General features: G+C 36.9%; 1 protein-coding gene across 1 annotated transcript in view; it reads left to right on the top strand.

Moving 5' to 3' along the window:
• The first annotated feature begins 298 nt into the window (after window positions 1-298).
• LOC121903371 (GTPase IMAP family member 8-like) overlaps window positions 299-23,337 on the top strand; it is a 33,927-nt gene continuing 10,888 nt past the window's right edge. Inside the window, exons 1-5 of the mRNA XM_042420318.1 lie at window positions 299-437; window positions 1,227-1,281; window positions 2,450-2,536; window positions 13,285-13,344; window positions 14,244-14,513. Coding sequence (XP_042276252.1) covers window positions 2,515-2,536; window positions 13,285-13,344; window positions 14,244-14,513 — 352 coding nt within the window. The 5' untranslated portion in view covers window positions 299-437; window positions 1,227-1,281; window positions 2,450-2,514. The remainder of the gene's footprint in view (window positions 438-1,226; window positions 1,282-2,449; window positions 2,537-13,284; window positions 13,345-14,243; window positions 14,514-23,337) is intronic.

Raw genomic sequence — 23,337 nt, 5'->3', positions numbered from 1 at the left:
GAGGAAACTGAAAATACAACAAAGCATTTATAGATTCTCCTCTGATAGAAAGTTAATGAGAAATAAAGAAGAAAACACTGCACAAAATTAAAATTCCTAGTCTGTCAACAAGATTTAATGGGAATCTGTTTATCTGTACATATGTTCTGATAAAGGCCATCATGAAATATTCAGCAAATATTACATTTAAACAAAACATATGAATATCATTTAAACAGCAAATAATCACAGAAAACCTACTACAACCATTTTTTTCTTTTTCTTTCTGCTTTTTTGTTTTTAGAAAGGAGTCTGAACGTGTTGAGATATCTGCAGGAAGTCTTAAACTGAGTTTCACTTTCGATTCTTGACTGATGTCGCAGCAAGAATTTCACCGAGGAAAGAAAAGCAGAAAAGACACAAACTGACATCAGTGACCGAAAATTCAACATCATCAGGTGAGTTTATGTTCAGATCGTTTTACTGTTGTATTAATTTATCACATTTAATCACTAACTGAGCTGCAAAGTTTTCTGTTCATTAACTTTAAACTGACGGACAGACGAGCTTTAAAAAAACTGACGATTTTCTGTTTTTGCTTGAACTGCAGTCAAAGGATGGTTTCAGTCAGTGTTCAATCTGAAAAATCATCTCAAGTCGTTTCTGTGCAACAAAGTTGAAGGTTTCATTAGTTTTATTTCATATCGATATTCATTAATGTCGGCGGTAATTCCGCCATTTCGGATTTCAGAGAATAACACAGAATCAGGAAGTTAAAAAAAACTCTCATTAAAGTTACATTTACGTACATTTAGATTGATCACTTTTAAATGAAACACAAGTCTTTCTCGAGTTCAGCTTCATCAGTTAAAACATGTTTTATGTTAAACCCTTTATTTTAGGAACACGCACACACACACACACACACACACACACACACACACATGCATGCACAGGTTTGTCTTTCTATAGTTGTCAGGACACTCATTGACATAATTTATTCTCTGATCTCTAACCAACTTTAACCAGAACAACTAAATGTTCAAACCTAAACTGAAACTAAACCCAACTCTAATCTTAACTAAAACTGGGTTTTAACCCTTTGAACCTTTTGGTCTTTGTCCTTTGAAGTAGTGACCAACAAAATGTCCTCACAAAGACAGAAAGACACACATACACACACAGTAAAATATTTGGTGACTAAAGAACTTTTTAATGAGCTTTATTTCTTCTTCTCTCCCCTCCAGCTGAATCAGTCTCTGATGTTTCCAGCAGAGTAAATTATGGGGACTGAAGGATCTGGTGAGTTCAGTCAGACTTTATTAGTCCCAGAGGTGGAAAGTAACTAAGTACATTTACTCAAGTACTGTACTTAAGTACAGTTTTGAGGTATTTGTACTTTACTTTATACTTCCACTCCACTACATTTCAGAGGGAAATATTGTACTTTCTACTCCACTACATTTATTTGACAGCTTTAGTTACTTTTCAGATGAAGATTTGACACAATGGATAATATAACAAGCTTTTAAAATACAACACATTGTTAAAGATGAAACCAGTGGTTTCCATCCTTTTTGGCTTTTGACGTCTTACAAAAAGCAGTGTGTAGTCGGGGTCACATTTCACATGTCTATGAGTTGTTAACAGCTCCACCAAATAGTGATTTTTCCCTCTAAACTTCTCACATGCTTTCATTTCAATAAATGTTCAAATGATCCAATATTTCAGCAAAAATCAAAGATTAGAGAAAAAGTCCAAAAACTGAAAACAGATTTGTGTATCAGAACTTTGTTTTTTCTTCTTTCCTCTCCCATTAATCATCTCACCACCCCTCAGATTTATCTGCTGACCCTTTGGAGGGGCCCGACCCCTAGGTTGGGAACCATTGGACTAAACTAGCTAACTGTATATAAAGTAGTGTAAACTAGCTCCACCTCCAGCAGCTACAACAGTAACATGCTGCTCTAACACTGATGCTTCACTATTAATAATCTAATGATGTCATATATAATAATATATCAGTCAGAGGGACCAAACCACTACTTTTACTGCAATACTTTAACTACATCAAGCTCATAATACTTATGTACTTTTACTGCAATACTTTAACTACATCGAGCTCATAATACTCATGTACTTTTACTGCAATACTTGAAGTACATCAAGCTCATAATACTTATGTACTTTTACTGTAATACTTTTCTATATATCATACTCCTAAAAATATATGTTAAGAGACTGCTGCAATCCTTACTTGCAGGCCTCCCCACATGTACATTCAAACCTCTGCTGGTGATCTGTAACTTGTAAATTTCAGACACATAAAGACTGGTGTCATCGTCATAAAATAACATGCCAGTAACTGAGACAACCACAAAAAGAGAACTGGCTCCAGGTTGTTGAAACTGTCCTGGAGAATGATTATTTTTAAAAGAATGAGAATCATTTTGTTCTTTTGTGTTTGAAGAGTTTTAAAAGCAGACCACTGGTCTTCAGCTGAGCTTCTTCTGGTGTTTCCAGCACAGTGACAGGATGGCAGCTGCTGCAGCATCTGGTGAGTATAGTCAGATTTACAGCAGAAATATGCAAAAACTCTATCAAGTTGTTCAGAGTTACTATGTTTGATACTAAATTGAAAATACGTAGTTGGGCAGGCTAAAAGTTCATCCTCATATCTCAGTTGTAAGCAGAATCTTTACCACTAGGTGGCGACACAGCGTTACACATTTACTAGCAGGATTAATTCGCACATATTAGATAAGTGTATACACAGACAGCCAGCACAACAGACAAGCCTTTCACCACAGAGCATGAAGTGCAGTGCACCTGCTGCACTTTATTACATTTTAATATTTTTTCATGTGAGAAAGTAACCATGTAGATTCCCAATATGTGGTACGTTTACCACATATGACGACGCAGGACTTGGGTTGCAGCTCTTTGGTGATTTACCGCTGGCTCTAATGTCTCTGCAGCATTTTGATGTAGGAGTGTTAATACTTTATTAATGAATTACCTCGTCATTAGGGCACCACCTCCTTTTTGGTTAGGATTTGTTAGTGCTAGGAGGGAGCACTAACCCATGTTCAATTTAATTAATGATTCAGTCTCATAATCGTAAGTTCTTGTCCCAAACAGTGACCTCTGTTTACTGCAGCTCAAAGAAACAACCAAACACTTTTTAAATTAAATGACATTTATTAATAGTTAAACGTCTTGGGGGTACATGATAAAGCATAGATGATATACAGAAAATAATAAATAAAAAGAAATTAAAATAAATAAATAAATAAATAAATAAATAAGGCATAAGAATGATAATAAAAATAATAAAGAAAATTATTCAGCAAGAGTAGCTCGAAGTGCGTGACTCGAGGCTTTACGTATTGCACCAGGGAATGCTAAGGGGCTAATGCTAAAGCTAATTCAATTTCTCTAAATAAATTCTTTAACTTTAACGTTATTTGACATCAGCCTTTGATCACAAAGCCATGTTATGCCTTACTGTTGAGGTGTCATGTCGTGGTAGAGGTGTCATCTTGGCAGGTCCAGCGTTGTTTGACGCAGCATCACCAGCGGTGTTGCTGTGAGAGAGCCCGTATCAGCTGTGGGCTGTGGCGCATCTCCGTAGATGCAGAAGCGTTGAATGCCGGTAAAGTATCAAGCCATTTCAGGCTGTTCTGAAAGAATCTTTAGGCCGGCTTCACTTCTGGTTTTCAGTATTGCTCTTAGAGAGCATTTTCAGTATCAAGCGTTCTTTTTCTTCTTCTTCTTCTTCTTCTTCTGAAGCTTATGTTCAGGCTTTACTTGGCTTGTAATAACTCGAGTTAAGTGTTGATAAAGTTTAGTCTGACTACGCTCAAATCTTCAGCATCGTCTACTTCAAAATAAAATACTGTACATATTTACTTCAAAATTAAATCACTATACATGGAAATACAAGACTTAAGGTTACTAATAAAACAGAAACAAATTAACTTGTTACAATAAAAGACTAAATACGGATATATTTGGTTGAAAAATAAAAGTGACGTCTTAAGAGTTTTCTTGAGTTCTTGAGGAATTTGGGGAAATCTAATTCTGAGTTTTAACATGCAAAAACTCACACTTCAAGTCACTGTCGCCTATTATTTCACATTAAAGCTGTAAACACATTCTTTTCATAATGTCCAAGCATTCATGATATTTCTGATTAATAACAGTCCTGTCAGCTTGTATCATATTTGTAAAACCATTCAAGAAACAGTTAAACAGTTTACATGATTCATGATAAGTCAATTCTTTTAATAACGAACATTAACCTTCATATTAACACTTCATGATGTCTAAACATACAATTTTCTCAAACTATTTACACCTCTTAAACCATCTGAAATAAAGTTTAAAACTATAGTGAAAGGAAATAAAGTTAGGCAACACTTATGTGATAAGATTATAGAAACATATTTAAATCTAAGTTGCTAAACTCTTACTTCATAATATAATTTATTATTTAGCAATAAAAGAAAATTTTAACCTCAGAGCCTTCAAATATTATCTTTACATTCCTATTATTTTAGAAACTTTATTCTTTCAACACAACTACTTGTCTAATTTAACTACTAGAATATGATTGTCTATGAGATTAATAGATCACAAGTTAAACACTTTAAATACAAATACATGGTTATCAAACATTCATTAACTCTTCACATAGGGGAATTTAGCTCTTGTCAATAGAAGGCAGTATTGTTACCTGTAGTATAAAAGGTTAATAAAATGTAAGTATTTGAGTAGTTATATGAAAGTTATACCATTCTTCTTGTATTTACATGACAAATAACATGACATAAGTTGCATAATAATCAGACTTTTAATTCACATGAATTTCAGGTTTGCCTCAGATTTGCAGGGAGTCCTCAGGAATGTGGGTTAGTTTATGGCGTTGTTGATAAGAGTCTGTCTTCCCTCTAAGGTGGGAGTTGTTTTCCTCCGATCCAAGTGGCCTTTAGGGTCAGTTCATGCTTTTAGTTCGTGTCATAATTCAACTTATCGAAATGGTTTATTAGGAGCTTTCTGAGTCTGTTGAGCATCACTGATCAAACCCCCACTTAGGGTTACAAGGGTCAATTCTGCAGGCCGAGGGTCTGCTCTTACGAACTTAGGAATCCAGGGAGTCTGTCTCTTATTTTCCTTAAGAATCAAAGATTAGTTAACACAATCAAAGAACAAGCGGTTGTCCCCCTACATTGATATATGATATAATTCCTTTTGGAAGATAAATGTAGGTCTCACTGATGAAATCAACACTTGTAACTGCCACTTCAGTTTGTCTGAATGTAAAGTGAACATTGCGTTTCAGCAACATTTGCTACATTGTTATGTAGCAAAATAAATTAGAACGGAATCTAATATAGACTGATGTGTTCTTTTTAATACATTTGTATTTATTGAAATGTGGTGATATCTATAGCTACATATAGAGCCAGCAGTGCCGGAATGAGTTTTCAAGTGGGGAGACATCCAGCTTTAGACGTAATGACGAAATAGTCATGATCAAGCCGACACTATTTCAGCGACAACTCTAATGTAGCCTGTCTCACCTCGTAATTTGGTCACATGGTTTAGTAATTAATGTTACACAATGTTTAAACTGCAGTGTGTCTCAAGAATAAAACATGAGATGCTACTTTTGCTGAAAAGAAAGTTGGAAAAGAGACTGATCAGCCCTGCTAACCCAACATCTCATTCATGAAAAGGTAGAATATCCAGTTATAACCGACTATCAGATTTAATGAGCCATAAATGTTTTCATATCAACATGATGCCTGCTCCACCAGTCTGTACAGCTGTCAGTGAAATAAATGAGAAATAAAAAGAACATAAAAGGACAGAACTCCCCATGCACAGCCAGTATTTTCAGACAGGTGCTGGTCGGTCGCAGGAACATATAAGGTGAAAATCAAAATTAACCAGCGCACACTGAGATGACTTTACTGTGACTTTATTCAGAGCGAACAACGCGTTTCGCCTGTAGCTTCTTCAGGTTCGCTCAGTACAACTGCTGAGTACTCACAGGTGTGATAAATACATTTGAGTCACATGACTAATTATCACAGTCTTCATTTTCTCAAAGTGAACATTTTACAAAGGGCAAGAAAATGAAAATATACATATTACAAAAAACATGACATGATTAATGTTGCACAAAGTTACAAGAATTACACCATTTTATATAATTAAACTTCATTACATCCCGTAAACAACTGACTGAATAGGATGGGTAAAATTACCTCAGCAGAATGGACTACAGGTCCTACAGCCGTCCCTCTACATCACTAAATGGGGACCTAGTGGCTCATCTCTCCCTAAGAGTCCAAATAGCCTGTGGAGAGAAATACAAGTTAATATTTACATATCACAGACAAAAACTCAAATCCTGTGTTTCATAAAGTCCATAAGGTTCAATAGTATTCAATTCATAAATCCAAAATGCCTCCCTTCTTAAGAGCTGGTTAATCAAGTTACCACCTCTTGGATTGGGTCGCACTCTTTCAATGCCGATAAATTTGATGGACGTAGCCGACCCATGGTTTTTCTCCTTGTAGTGTCTAGCAACGGCATAATCCATATCACCATTTCTACTGGCAGCCTTATGTTCGGCAACTCTTAGATTGCGCTTTGTTTGGCCTACGTACATTAAGCCACATGCGCATTTCAAGATGTAAACGACATGTGTAGAGAGACAGTTAATGAATTCTTTTATGTCATATTTCTTTCCTGTATGAGGATGATTAAATGTCTTGGTATCAAATGTGTTTGAACAGTGTGCACATGTTCCACATCTATAATTTCCATACACTTGTTGAGAAAGCCAATTAGTTTGTGTAGGTTCCTTATACATAGAACTGACAACAATATCTCTGACATTTCTGCCTCTTTTGGAGCAGAAACGAGGTCTAGAGGATGACAAATGATTCAAGCTAGGGTCACATTCTAGGATTTTCCAGTGTTTGTTTATAATCTGTTTGACTTGCATAGATGCCGCACAATATTCAGACACAAAAGTTACTCTGTTTTCAATGTGTTTCGGGGGAGGATATAATAATACTTCCCTATCCACATTGTTAGCTTTATCAACAGCTTGATCAATGACTGTCTGGTCTTATCCCCTTTGTTTAAAACGTTGAGACATTTCTTTAGCCTTAGTTTGATAATCCTCTTCTTTACTACATATTCTTCTCAACCTCACAAACTGGCCATATGGGATGTTACTGATCATATGGTGAGGGTGGAAACTTGTAGAGTGTAGAATGGTGTTTCTGTCAGTTTCTTTTCGATAAATAGATGTGTCCAATTTTCTATTTTCATTAACAGTAATCAAATGATCCAAAAAGTGATTTTTTTCACAACTGTATTCCATAGTAAAATGCAAAGAGGGATGAGTGCTATTTATATAGTCACTAAATGCCCTAAGTTCATCCTCAGAGCCTGTAAACCCCATAAAGATGTCATCAATGTATCTTCTAAAAAACAAGATGTTGTTAGCAAAAGGGTTGTTGTTAAATATATGTCTGTCTTCCCACAAACCCATGAACAAATTGGCAAAGTTGGGAGCAAATGGTGACCCCATGCTTGTACCTCAAGATTGCAAGTAATACTTGTTGTCAAACAAAAAGTAGTTAGATTTTAGAATAAACTTAGTGAGTGACATAAGCAATTCTGCTGGAAGTGCATCTTTTCTAGGTTCAAGGTAAAAGTCCATAGCTTCCAGTCCACCATCATGTGGAATGTTGGTATACAAACTCTCCACATCGAAAGATACCAAAAAAGAATCGTCAGGCATAGAGATGTACGCCACCAATTTTAAAATATCTCCAGTGTCCGCCACATATGACGGTAGTGTCTTTACAATGTCTTTAATGAAGTAGTCCACAAATTGGCTCAAAGGTTCAGACAATGAGTTGCTACTCGCTACAATTGGTCTACCAGGAGGATTTTCCAAGCTTTTATGTATCTTTGGCAATAAGTAAAACACAGGCGTAATAGGATGTTCTATTTTTAAAAAATCATATTGACTCTTAGTAATCCACTTATTCTCAGTTGCATTGTACAAAATGTCATCTCTCTCTCCCATGTATGTCTCCACTGGGTTTTGCAGCAATGGTCTGTAAAAAGTGGTATTACTTAACTGTCTGAAAGCTTCAGTTACATAGTCCTTTGTGTTTTTTATCACCAAAGCTCCACCTTTATCAGCTGGTTTTATAATAATTTTTGGATTATTCAATTCAATTCATTCAGAGCTTTTCTTTCTAATAGACTGATATTACAATTTTTGAGACTGTTTTTAGATTCAACAGCTGCCTCAATATCCTTTTCCACTAGTTTACTAAATGTAGCAAGTGTGGGATTTGGGACACCAAGAGGCATGAAGGTGGATTTTTTCTTAAACTTGTTCAGAGGGTCTGATATTCCCCCTGTTGCTTCATTTAACTTACTGTGGAAGAAGTGTTTTAAGTGTAGCTGTAGCTGAAAAATTTATAAGAATCAACTTTCGATTGAAATGCATTTACTTTATTAGTAGGGACAAAGGATAGTCCACGATTCAAGACGTTTAATTGAGGGGTAGTCAGAGTATAATCAGAGATATTTACCGAGTTGTCATTCCTCCGATGGCGCTTCTGTCCCCTTCTGGTTTTCCTCTTTGTGGGCGCCCTTTTCCCCCTAAAAAACATTCATCCGTGGAGGACGTGCTTGTTTGCCCCTGATCACTCGTCACCTCCTCGCTAGTCAGAAGAAGCTCCCGGCATCGTCCTGGCTGGCTGCGGTCCCGGACTCTTGGTGTGCGTCTGCGTCTTGGTTTCTGGCTGCGCCGTGTATCAGATTTCCAAACAGGTGTCCGATTGTAGACAGTTCCTCTTCTATAATCCTCCGCATCTCGTTCATACTTTTTTATTTTGTAGGCCTTTAGTTCATCCTCAAAGCTTGTCAATTCCTCTCTCAGTTCAGTTTCCATCGTGGTGAAATTAGTGATGTCCATACGGTTCTTTAGCATAGTTCTTAGTTCTTGTAACTCAGTCTTTACTTACAAAGCCTCTTGCTTAGTTTGTTCAATAATCAGTAAAGTCAGATCAAACAAGCACTTGTTAAGAATCTGTTCACACTTTTTTCTAAATTCAGGATCTTGATTGCCCAGTATGGGTTTCTTATTTATTCTCAGTCCTCTGGGAATTTGTTTGTTATGCCAGTATTCAGACAGTGCAATCCTGTGCCATCTCAGGCGGATATCTTTTTTCTCCAGATACATCATCTTCAATCTCTGATCATTTAGACTCACTGTTGACTTTTAATTTTGGCGATCCTCAAACAGAGAATGCTGAGAAATTATGTTGTATGCCTCCACATCACATAAGGAGAGGCACACCGCTTGGTTCAGGTGCTCTGCTTGGCCGCCCATCTTGGTCCGTATTGTGGCGTGCAATCAAGGGCAAGGAAACCTCCCGCAATGTTTCCAACAGTATATAAAAGGACAGAACTCCCCATGCACAGCCAGTATTTTCAGACAGGTGCTGGTCAGTCGCAGGAACATACGGTGAAAATCAAAATTAATCACTGCACACTGAGATGACTTTACTGTGACTTTATTAAGAGCGAACAACGCGTTTCGCCTGTAGCTTCTTCAGGTTTGCTCAGTACAACTGCTGAGTACTCACAGGTGTGATAAATACATTTGAGTCACATGACTAATTATCAGTCTTCATTTTCTCAAAGTGAACATTTTACAAAGGGAAGAGAGAAATAAAAAGAGCCGTTTCACTGATTGTGTTGCACTGGTGAGGTTCTCTAACAGTAGAGCAGCTGTCATTGCGTGCGGCTATTTATAGGGCCCATATCGTTAATTCATCACCATCGTCAGCAGTGATATCTCAGATGTGGCTCATATCTAAACCAACTTTACAAGGTGTGACACAAGTAAATTACAAAGTAATTACTCAGTGTTACCTTAATAAATGCTCCTTTGATTGGCATTTTACAAATCAGTGTAAATGCAAAAAACAATCACACAATCAGTGCAGCTGGTTATCAACATAAACAAACAATGTTTTACTAAAAGATTCCATCTCAGCTCATCTCCACCTCATCACATCACCCTTAGATCGCTTTAGAAAAACATGTGTACGCCTGGTCTAAAGAATGCGTGAGGTGAGCACATTCTGCCTTTATAAATACCAGTTTATGTGCAGGGAATGGCTTATGGATGGTTTTTGTGCATATACATCATTCATGCATCTGGCCACAGGTGTTTTTTTCAGCCGATTTAATGAAGGTAAACATAGTGAACGAACACGCATAACGGCACTGCACTCTAGCGCAGCATCTTAGAGGCTGCAGATTTATCAATACCACAGAGATTTAATGAACTGAAGGAGAGGAAGATTGAAGATTCTAGGGCAGTGGAATTTATCGACCTTGTTACTAGTCTAGACTTTACCCAACATGTGAGGAACACCACTCACAACCATGGAAATACACTGGACCTTATATTACAAAACGTATTGATGTTGATGTTTTATCTATTTGACAGGTTCCTTTTTCTGATCACTCTTGTGTCTTTTTCAAAGTTTCTCTCTGCACTCCAACTAAGTGTTCAGAGCCTGACACATACACTCATCACCATAATGACACCACTGCTAGGTCTATACTGGCTGAGTGTTTACCTGATATACTTGACTCCAGTAGTGCAAATTCTGATTCCCTTAATCATCTCACAGACAATCTGAATAGTGCCTTGCTCAAAACGCTCGACTCTTTTGCTCCTCTTACAACCAGAAAATGTACTTGGATTAAATCAGCGCCGTGGTTTTCAGATGACACCAGTGCACCCAAACAGATCTGTAGAAAACTTGTGCGCAGGTGGCGTATGACAAAACGAGAGTTATCACCTTGCCTGGTTTGAGTTTTAAGAAGTGTAAACATGCACTTTCAGCTGCTAGGACAGTATATTTCTCTTACTTGATTAACATTAATAAAAATAATCCATGGTTTCTGTTTGATACTGTTGTCTAACTCATACAGAATATCCCTGCTAATAGCTCTTCATTCAGTGCTGATGATTTTCTAAAATTCGTCACAAATAAGATTGACTCAATTAGAGATAAAGTCACTGGTCCACATTCCTCTCAGAATGATATCTATGAACTCTCCAATACCTGGATGGATGCAGGCACTGTGACCCAGACCAACTGCACCCTTTCACAGTTTGAAATAATTTCCCCTGAGGCCCTTACCAGCCTGGTAACTGCTTCCAAACCTACAACCTGTAAATAAGATCCTATATCATTTAATCTTTTTAAGGAACTGTTTCATGTTTTAGCTAGTCCTGTCCCCCTGGGCTTGGTTTCCTCAGCTTTTAAAACTGCTATTATTAAACCGTTGCTTAAAAAACCTAATATTAAGCCCCAAATTCTGAACAATTATCGACCATTTTCCAATCTTCCTTTTATGTCAGAATTACTTGAGAGAGTAGTCGCTGATCAACTCACTGCCTACTTATCCAACAACAATCTTTTTGATAAATTTCAATCTGGCTTTTAGTCCAATCATTTTACTGAAACTGTCTTGACCAGAGTAGTCAGTGATCTACTAATTACTGTTGATTCTGATCTAATATCATTGTTGCTGCCTCTTGACTTGAGTGCAGCTTTTTACACCATGGGTCACAGCATACTTCTAGGCCACTTAGAGAAGCATATTGGTATCCAGGGGACCGTGCTTTCATTGTTTCATTCATATTTATCAAATAGAACTCAACATGTAAGTTACAATACAATCTCTGAAGTTTCTGAAATAAAGTTTGGTGTACCCCAGGTTGTATCATTGATGGCTGTATTACTTCTGAAAGCTCGACCATCAAAAACCTTGGTGCGATTTTTTTATTCTTGTCTGACATTTCAGTCTCAGGGCTATTACCAAGACAGCATTTTTTCATCACTTCATTACAGCCTCCCCTAGGACAGACTGATGACAGCATTACGGTAGGGCCCTATAGTTTCTGTGATAACAGAGTCATGGATAGAATCACAGAATTGACTATTTCAAAAGCTATAACACAGATTCCACAGGGGCCTACATTAAGTCAGTGCTCAAAGCTGACTGATTTGAAAATATGACTACATAATGTGTTATAAGTAATTTATTCAACACATATTTAAAAAAAATCAACAAATATAGGAGAGCCTTACAAAGAATCTGACAATGTAAAGTCTTGGAATGCTGTGTTTTCAACAGCAACAAAAGACATTAAATTATAATAAATAATATCAAAGTTTTTGCACTCTACAAAAACCTTGAAAACAGTCCCGATTGCCTACTGATTCTTAGAACCTGTCTTGGAATGCCAGGCACATTTCAACAACAACAAAATAAATTAAAATAAATAATATCAAAGTTTAAAGTTTAGTTAAAAACTGGTATTCAAGTCCTAATACACTGTCCGATACACTGTTATAGATTCACATAGTGCCAAGTATCGATACATGTTTTTTAAACAGGACTGGTCAGAATTGATTCAGCTACTTTAGTTTACCACTGCCAGAGCACCACAACCCTCCACCTCCTTATGGAGGCGCTAATAGACTGGTGACGATCAAATGGACAGCAATTGTAGGTGACAACAAAGAAAAAATGCAAGCAAAATAACCAGACATGAGCCGCTGCAGTCCAACTCTCCTGGTCTGAGCTGACAGTCACCTGTGTTGAAGCTGAGCTAGTGGCTCAATACATTAAAAAAAATCCCTGATGCTTTGGCCCCACAGGGGCTCAACTTAGTAAGAAATTCAACCTGCAAGTTGCTCTTTAACACTGACATGATAATTAAAAGGAAAATATTCAGGGCTGCTGTAAGGCAAAGTGAAAATATAACAGCATAAATTATTAGCAACCTCCAAGTCCCTCATAACTTGTGTCCCCCACAAAATTCCCTAACTCTTTACCACTGTGAACATTTCAAAATGAATCAAAATGCTTCACATGGTGTTAGCTTACAGCTAACAAACACAGTTAAGTGCTAAACGTTACAGCTAAGCTAACATTGCTGAGTCACTGAGGTTGATTTGATAAGCAGCATACATGCTCTGCCTTTAAATTAAAAATAATATCAATATAGATAATTTTTGATATATTAAGTTTTTGAAATATCGTCCAACTCCTGGTTTTAATGGACTTTTTTTCTAGAGTCACTTTAATTTTTCTACTGAGGAAAGTCTCAACAGTATAAAGGAATCTGAAGTGTAAAATTTGTCTAAAATATATTTTTTCTTACAGAAGGAAACAAAGGGAGACCTCTGAGCCACAGCAGCAGCAATCAGTGGCTGCCCCCTAACAGTGAGTTCAACTGATCTGACTCTGTTTAGGTGTTTTGAGGTATAATTTGCCAGCATTTCATAGTACATGGACACAAACTATGAGATTAATTTAAGTAAAGGAGGTGTTTGCAGCAGAATGTATAGAATTTTTTAAAAATTTTAATTTATTTGAAAACTCGTACATTTAAAGGTATTTAACAAAGGCACAAGATGTTGATCTTGTTCTTCCTATGTTGGTAACTGAGTTTATTGATGTACTGTACTGAGGTATTTGATTGTGTTGAACAGCTGCCTGCTGCTGCCAAAAACGACACTATGAGAGCAGTGACAGTGAACTAAAACAGTTAAGTTGCAGCTGGGTAAATCAGAGCAAAAGCTGAAAGATGCTGAAATGCTTTATAGAGCTGAGGGGAGCTGCTGAGGCATTTGAAGGACCAAGCTATAACATAATTTAATAATAATTTTATTAACATAATTTAACTGGATTAATTAAGTCATGTTTGAAGAACAGGGCCAGGACACAAACATTTATTACTAACATTTTAGTCATTTTCGTCACCACATTGCTCAAGAGATAAAACTATTCAGTCTGTAAGGCTGCTTGGATTTTATTAACTGATCATATTGTAAGTAAATCTATGTATAATATACTGTATATAGTACACATGAGTTGAGATGATCTCTGGTAAATATGGCCACAAATAGCACAAAACGCCTACATCTGTGCTGAGAAGTAGTTTGGATTGGCAGAGGCACAGGCATGTGTAACTGCACTGCATCACCGTTTTTGCATTAAAAATTCAAATTCTGAGTGGCTGACAGATTTCCTTCGGTTCCACTAGTGAACAATCATCTTGTATCATAATCCTGTTCTATTCATTGCTGGTTCATCTTTCTAATTCATTGTTTTGTTTCCAGTGTCTGAGCTGAGGGTTGTTCTGCTGGGGAACAGCTGGTCTGAGAGGAGTTCAGTGGGGAACTTCATCCTAGGAAAGACTGAGTTCAACACTGAGGAAGAACCAGACTGCTGTCTGAGAGTCAGAGGACAGTTGAAGGAGAAAGAAATAGTTCTCATCAACACCCCAGATCTGCTGCTTCCAAGCATCTCTGAAGACAAACTAAGAAAACATGTAGAAAACTGTGTGAGTCTCTCTGATCCTGGACCTCATGTGTTCCTGCTGGTTCTACATCCTGAAGTCTTCACTGAGGAACACAAACTGAGGCTCTGCACAGTTCTTCAGCTCCTCAGTGATCAATCATTTGATCATTCGCTGATACTCATATCAGCACCCAGAGAGGAGAGTCCAGGTTTCATGGAAAACTACATGAACCATCCACCCTTAAAAGAGATGATCAGAATGTGTAGATACAGATACTTGAAGAGGAAGGACCTTGAACTTCCAGAGCTGTTAACACGTTTGGGTCAAACTGCACAAGAAAACAATAGAGAACATCTGAGCTGTGAAGCATTTGATGATGAGGATGCTGGTTTAACCATGACGCTAAAGTCTGAACACATTAAACCAGTTTTAAACCTGGTTCTGTGTGGGAGGAGAGGAGCAGAGAACACTTCAGCAGTCAAGGCCATTTTACGTCAGACAGAGCTTCATTCAGTCTCCAACTCATCAGAGTGTGTTAAACATCAGGGAGAGGTGTGTGGACGTCGGGTTTCCCTGGTGGAGCTGCCTGCCTTGTATGGAAAACCTCAGGAGGCAGTGATGGAGGAATCATTCAGGTGTATCTCCCTCTGTGATCCTGAGGGCGTCCATGCCTTCATCCTGGTCCTACCTGTGGATTCCCTTACTGATGAAGACAAGGGAGAGTTAGAGACCATCCAGAACACATTCAGCTCTTCAGTCAATGACTTCACCATGATTCTGTTCACTGTGGAGTCAGATCCTACAGCTCCAACTGTTGACTTTGTAAGAAAGAACAGAGACATCCAGGAGCTCTTTCAGAGCTGTGGAGGAAGATATGTTGTTCTCAACATCAAGGACAAGCAACAGATCTCTGAGATGTTGGATATTGTGGAGAAGATGAGAGTTGAAGGATCCAGATGCTTCACAAAGGACATGTTCACCAAGGCTCAGATGGAGAAGGTTACAAGACTTAAGGCTGAACTGCAGAATGTGACACAGAGAAGTGATGATGAAAATCAGAGCAGAGAGAGTGTCAGGATGGTGCTGATTGGGAAGACTGGCAGTGGGAAGAGTGCAACTGGAAACACCATTGTGGGTGAAAAGCATTTTAAACCCAGAATCAGACCAAAGCCAGCAACCAAGTCTTGTAAGAAAGCAACAGGGGAGATCGATGGACAGCTCATCACTGTGGTCACCACCCCCGGCTTGTTTGATACGACTCTCTCTGATGATGAAGTTCAACTGGAGTTCAACAAATGCATCAGCATGGTGGCTCCTGGACCTCATGTGTTCTTATTGGTGCTGCAAATCGGGAACTTTACACAAGAAGAAAAAGACTCTCTGGAGCTGATCAAGAAATATTTTGGCAAGAAATCAGGAGATTTCACCATCATCATCTTCACCAGAGGAGATGAACTGGACGATCAGTCATTTGAGAGTTACATTGAAGACTGTGATGACTTTGTCAAACAACTAATAACTGAGTGTGGAGGGAGATACCAGGTCTTCAACAACAAAGATCAGACAAACCGCACACAAGTCAGAGAGCTGCTGACCAAGATTAAGAACATGGTGAAGAAAAATGGCAGCGGCTGCTACAAGACTGAGATGAGTAATGACACTGAGGAACTCAAACAAATAGAAGTGAGGAATATCTTGAAACAGAAGGAAGAAGAGATGAAGAAAAAAGAGGAGGAACTCAGGAGAAAACATGAGGAGGAGATGAAAACACTAAAAAGAAAAATCAGTGAACAGAGTGGAGAAATTGAACAGGAGAAAAAACTGAGAGCAAAACAGCTGAAGGACAAGGAGGAATGCTTCAACAAGGAGCGTGAGGGGAGAAAGAAAGAACGTGAGGAAGAGGAGAGAAAACGGAAAAAACAAGAAGAAACTCAGCGTCAGGAATGGAGAAGAAAACTGGAGGATTCAGAGAAAAGAGTTAAATCAGAAAGAGAGGAAAGGGAAAGCGCTGAGAAGAAGCTGGAGCAGTGTAGAAAAGAGATGAAGAGAGATCGAGAGGCCTGGGATAAAGAAAGGAACAACATTTGGGAACGAGTACATCAGGAAGATAAAGAGAACCTGGAGGAGGTGAAAACAAGCCTCAGAAATCTCCAAGAAGAGTACCATCGCAAGAGAAAGAAATGGACATATTGTTTCTTTGTGCTGTCGTTGTTCCTAGTATTGTTATTGTATTATGTATTTCTGCATCATACATAAATACACGCTACAGATAATGCTAAGTTAAAAGAACACGCACAAGATTTTTACAACTTGATAAAGGATAGAGTTACACATTTTACAGATGAATGCCTACATGTTCAGTTTCAGATTTCAAAAGGCTGTATTCATGTATTTGAAATCTTACTTGTAAATACTTTTCTTAATGTGAAAATAATGTCTAAAGTGTTTCTTTTAATTATCTGTGCATCTGTCCATGTTTAAACGATGTGTTTATTCTTATGTACAGGTCTATCCTGAAAAAGAGATCCCTCTCAATGAGACAGATATTGTCAGAGATGTACCTTTCAGCAAAACAGATGCCTGTCTATGTGATTTAAATGTAAATATAATACATGAGAGCTCTTTATATATTTCAATACATATCTTTATTTTTAAGTACGATAAAAGGAGGGTTTTGTTTTATAAATTGTTTGTACATAAAGTACCAGTCAAGAGTTTGGAAACAACTCCCCATTCACTTTCATGAGAAAGTGTGTTAAAACTTTTGACTGGTACTTTATTTTATTTAATAAAACTTTTTAACATCCTTAATGGCAATTCACACAAAGCAAATGTACTGTGTTTATCTGATAAAACATAACCTCAGATTTACCTGCTTGTGTCCCCTTAAAACAAAACTTACATCTGTTGTCTTGGTTCATGTATGTGTTGGTTCAGTTTTGTTAGATGACACTGGGAGGCTTCTTAATGAAAAATCTGGAGACACAGATACTCTATTTATATAAATAACCTGATCCCAGATTAATAAAATATGTTCTGTGAACTGTATGTCCTCTAATTGTTCCATAACCAGAGTTTGCATTTAAAAAGATACACATAGGATATTATAGGTCTTTATTTTGTGCACACAAGATAAAAATATTTTGGGACTGGTAGCTCCATAGTATCAAGCAATGCAGACAGTTGCAATTTTATGTTTCTGCTGCCACAGCAGTACGAGGGAAGTTCTGTCTTGTCAGGTTACTAAAGTATAATCTGCTTTTCCGTTTGAATCACAAATGGAAAAACAGCTGTTTTTCATTTTTTCATTTTAATCTAAAAAAGAAAAACTGCTCAGTTTATAATTTTTTCACTGTCCATTAACATTGAAAATCAAGTGGAACAAGATGGGAGAGACGGCTTGTTTTTTGGTTTGGTGTAATTTCCATTTTTTAATTTTTCCCTTGTGAATTGAAGACCACAGGTAACTGAAATGAATGAGAGGGTGAACCAGAAGTAAAAGAAAAAATAATAAAAGTGAAATGTGCGAGAACTTTACTGTCAGGAGAACGAGGCACTTTCTTTGTAAATGAATTGGTTGCCTGTAGCTAAAGTTAGCTAGGTAGTGTGATATATAGTGATATTATTTTAGTTGAGTGGCATTAATTAATATTGTGGAAACTGTTACCCCATTCCATATTCCCTACCAAAATAAAGAGCATCTATAAAATCACCAGCAGAGGCCCCCATCACCCACTATGAAGGTTGTAACATGGACATACCTCTAAACAACTATAATAATAATAATAATAATAATAATAATAATAATAATAATAATTTAAAATTTTAATTTTTAATTAAATCTACATTCCTCTATCATTACAAGTGGGGTTTCAGACTAATTTTACTGACGTGGATCTTTCTAGAAGCACTTGCGGTGGATGGTGGCGGGGCTGGACTAATCGTACTCCTGCTTGCTGATCCACATCTGCTGGAAGGTGGAGAGGGAGGCTAGGATAGAGCCACCAATCCAGACGGAGTACTTCCTCTCTGGGGGAGCGATGATCTGGAGGTGTAAAGGAGGGAAAAACAGGTTAAACAGGGAAGCAGGATTTCCCTAATATGACCAGTATCGTGCAAAATTATCTGACTTGTTTTATTTAATTCGGGGGGTTGATAAAGCCCAAAAACTCCAACATTAGGAGTTCAGTAACAGGCAAGTGGGGTTTGAAAACTGAGGGTCATATTTTAAAAACTGCAAATAAAAAAAATCTGTTTCATTTCAGGATTTTTCCACCTTGTAAATGTGGTCAAGAAAACATTAGAACAACCTGACTGGCTCCTAATCTGTGTCTCAAGTCCAAACTACTTATGAAATAAATACTGTACAGAACATATGACAAACTAATCATCTAAGCATACAGCTTTTGCAGCTAGTATAATCTGTAGTGTCCATGTGTGGGAATTGATACATGGATATCAAACAGCAACTGCTAATTAAACTTCAACAGATGTTTTTCCATGGATTTAATTGTCATTTTTAGTTTTCTGAGGCGTTCCTGGAGCAGTTTTTAAACATCCACAACTTTTGATTGACTTTGGGACTCAGCTTATTTTGTTCAGTTTGCAAACCAAATTTCTCAGGAGGAGAAAAACATTTTGACAAGTTAAAGTAACTTGTAATGTGGCATTAAAATGATCACTACAGGGCAATAGAACCTACAAGTTAGGGAATACATATTAGGGATGTGCAGAGAGCCCAGTATTTGTATTTGTATCTATATTTGTTGAGGCAGCAAAATTATTTATATTTGTAAAAGATACAGTTTTGTTAAAATACAGTTTTTGTTTTATTATGCTCTTAATTTCAGGATATTAAAGTGTTGAAATAAGTATTTATGAATAAACTATCTTAAGAAGGAGGTCCCTACACTTAGTCTCAAACTCCAGTCTCCCAGATCATAGACGACTGCGCTGACATTGCAGACAGACCTCTACCTATTTATACACCTATAGCATAGAGACAGCACAGTGTGTAACGTGTAGAGAAGAACTTTAAAGGCGATTCTTGCTTTGCACTTTTCATTTATTGCCTGTTCTTGACAACCTAACTTTGTGGAAAGGAGAAGGGAAACAACAGGTTATGCAGAGACCCCCAACTCTGGGAGTGATGTCCAAACTAGGAAATGTGCGTCATGCAGCAAGTGGATGTGACTCCCCTTTTTGAGACCTGCTGATAGACATAACAGCGGAGCAGAGGAGAGACACTGAGATAGTGATGTGACCAACCTGCATGCTGGTATTTAACTTTTTTTTTCTTCCCAAAAACAAATATTTAAAAAAATATTTGTACGAAATAAATGTTTGTAAAAAAAAACACTATTTGTGCTTTTCCGAATAATGTATTTGTATTCGGGCACACCCGTAATAAATACAACCTCAAAGTATGACCTGCAGACAGACTGTTACTGCTGCAACAAGGTTTTATCAAGCCTCTGCTTTGTACCCCTTCCTGACACTGATGTGCATGAAGAAGTGGAGTGTGTTAATAAACTTTCTCTTCTTTCTTTTTGGATCTGGAGTCAAACTAAGACACCATCCAGAACTTCCAGTTAAAGCAGAGCAGACAGTAACAGCAGCAACAACTGCTGTAAATGATTTAGGTTGTATTCTAGATCATCAGCTCTGAGGGGACGCCATGGCACTAAAAGTTCTCAGTCAGGAAAGCAGCTCTGCTAGATGGTGGAACATTAAAACCTCTGGCTGTGCTTTGGTTCAATGTCTCTTTGATGATGATGATGATGATGATGATGCCACCTGCTGGTGCAGCAGTTCTCCTCAACTCTTCAAAACAAGCTCCAGACTGATCAAAATAAGCTTATTATGGTCATATCCAAACTTCCTCTATGAGCAAATGTCCAAAATCTCTATTTTCTTACATTGGAACGAAGAATTATTCAAATAAAGTTTGTCTCATGTTCAAAGAAGACAGCTCCTGGTTACTTAACCAACTATTTTAGTTTGATCAGAGATTATCAGAGCGATGCAACAAGAGGAAGATTAACTAATATTATTCCTTTTAGATTCACAGACAGAAATACATTTACACTGCTGCAGTTCTCTGAAGCAACAAGAGTTTTAAAGTCTTTATAAAGTTGATGAAAAGTCAATTATATATTTTTTCTTTGTATAATTCTATTTGTTTGTTTATTTTGTTGTTGCATTTGTTTTAATCTTCCTCTATCAGCCATTTAACTCCCTTTTACCCTCAGAGGAAAACAATGGAAATTAGCTTTTATCTTTATTGTGTTTTTATCCTCAATCATATAATGTCAGGACTGGGTGACTGCAGTGTAGTATGTACTTTTATTGTTGTCACATCTATCTATCTATCTATCTATGTATCTATCTATCTATCTATGTATCTATCTATCTATCTATCTATCTATCTATCTATCTATCTATCTATCTATCTATCTATCTATCTATCTATCTATCTATCTATCATCACAGTACCATCACTAACTAACACTGACTGAAAGACATCGGACAAACTACAGCCTCCAACATGAACATCAAACACCTCTGACAGGATCATGAAACAACATCATGAACTTCACAAAGCTCATACATGTTACAAACTGTTATATTTAAAGTGTTCCTGTTATTTTGTCCACAATCACAACTGCTGTCAGCCTGTTAAAATGCTCTGCACCTCACCTGTGTGTGTTTACACTGTTGTGTCCAGCAGGTGGAGCTCTAACATCAACTTCAGCTTCACTAACTGTTGCAGGTTTGTTACTACTTGACTTCATTAATATCTTTACTGTTAATATTTGTCCCATTTAAACATGTTATGGGAACATAAACATAAATATAATATTATATAATGATGTAAAACACAGTAGACACAACAGTCTGGATCAACTGGACCCACTTTTATCTGTAACAGACTCTAAATTAAGTGGCAGTAACAAGTGTTTGTTGTTTTTTAAAGAGTAGATATCTCAGTGTGAAGTTGAGAAATTATTAATAAGAATAACAGTTGTCATTTATATTGAACTTTACTGATAGAAGGTTTTAATGAGAAGAGAAACCTGCTGTAATCATTTTGGATGTGATGATTATTGTTTTATATTTTACAAGTTTTAAAGTAAAATATTTGACTTGACTGTTTTCTTTGCCAAACACACAATTCACAGAATATCAGTTATAAAATCAGAGAAATCAAAAAGTTTAATGTTTAGAAGTTTTAAAAATCGTGTAGAAATTATTGACACATTGTTAGAATAGTTTTCTTTATTGATCATATTAAAACATAATCTGTTCTGTTAATAGATGAGTCTTCTCGACATGCGGAAACATTTAGGTTGCAGCATTTTTTTTAAGGTGTGTTGAAACATGATACTTGTTCTGAGTCGCTTCTTAACTTTCGTTTTTATTCTCCTGCTGATGACGAAGTAAGAAGTTCAGCCGGTGAGTAACTCAAACACAGATAAATATTAATTCATATATTAATGAGATAGAAGCGGTCTGTCTGTGATGTGGATTAGTGAGAACTGATTAAATACATGACGATAGATTTATATGAATAACTTTAATTGAATAATAACTTAATTGATCATCGTCAGGTGATCAGATCAGTTTATTATCACAGTAAATCAGCAGATATCGTTTATTAATCTGAAAAATGACTCCAGTTGTTTCTGTGTGACTCAGAGTTTAAACTGTCAGTGTTTTATCGCTTATCGATAAGGTTCATTACTGCAACTAGACCGTAAATCCGCCATTTTAACAACAGATAGAGAAGTTACGTAACTCTGATGTTACATTAACAGAATTTCAGGTTCATCACTTTTAAATTAACGAAAGTCTTTTTTCAGATTTAAAATTTACTCGAGTTAAACATGCTCAAGTACTTTATTTATTTTAGGTTTATTTCAGGACGTTTTTTTACAGAGAACAAAGCTCTGATTGACCACACCCAACACACACACACACACACACACACACACACAGACAGACAAGTATTTCCAGTTTGTCAAATGTGAGAATTCGTTGTTTTTCTTTGTCGTACATGATAGTAAACTGAATATTTTTAAGTTTTGGACTGTTGGTCAAATAAAACAAGACATTTGAATAATCAATAATAAAATTAACTGTGTTAATTAACTATGTTTTGTCACAGTTGGTGACTCAGAGCTCTTTGTCTTCAGCAGAACTTCCTCTAACTGTGTGAGGAAGAGATTTTACAGTATTGTTTAATTCTCCATTCAGGTGTTGAAACCCAGCAGTTGGTCTCCAGTTGAATCAGTGTTGATGTTTCCAGCAGAGTGATATTATGGCGTCTGCAGGTGAGTCCAGTCAGACTTTATTAGTCTGGATATCTCTCCTCTCTCTGTGTCCACATATTACACACATAATAACATCACTTTGTCCTCAGACTGTGAGCCTGAATTCAATTCAGCTGATTCACCAACGGCTCTGATTTTCCTGTTTGTACAAACACAAACAGTCACAGAGCAGTTTTCCTCAGATGGTCTGTTTGCTTGTTTGTTTTGCACTTTCATCTGTTTGATCAATTCCTGACTTCAGAGCAATTTTGTTCTCAGTTTGTCATGAAATGCAATTTTTATGCAATATTTTGTTATTTACTAAAGATTGATATATGCATCAAAATACAACTTTTAATGGGTCTGTACAGTCAGAGAACAGCTGAGTCATTAATAATGTCATTAACATGACCGAGTGTGATTTTTGCAACAAAAAAAGTCAATACTGTATTTTAACTGTATTTTGATGATGTTGCATGTGCCAATAATTTCTATGCAATTTGAAAACATTTTCAACTTTTGATCTCTCTTATGTCAAGTTTAACTGATATTCCTTGAGCTGATATTTACTGTAGTCTTTTAAATCAAAGGCAAATAGAA

Source organism: Thunnus maccoyii, chromosome 9, assembly GCF_910596095.1.
Source record: "Thunnus maccoyii chromosome 9, fThuMac1.1, whole genome shotgun sequence".
NCBI classification, from domain to species: domain Eukaryota; kingdom Metazoa; phylum Chordata; class Actinopteri; order Scombriformes; family Scombridae; genus Thunnus; species Thunnus maccoyii.
Note: the sequence above shows the minus strand (reverse complement) of the source record. Positions and strands in the feature narration are given on the sequence as shown.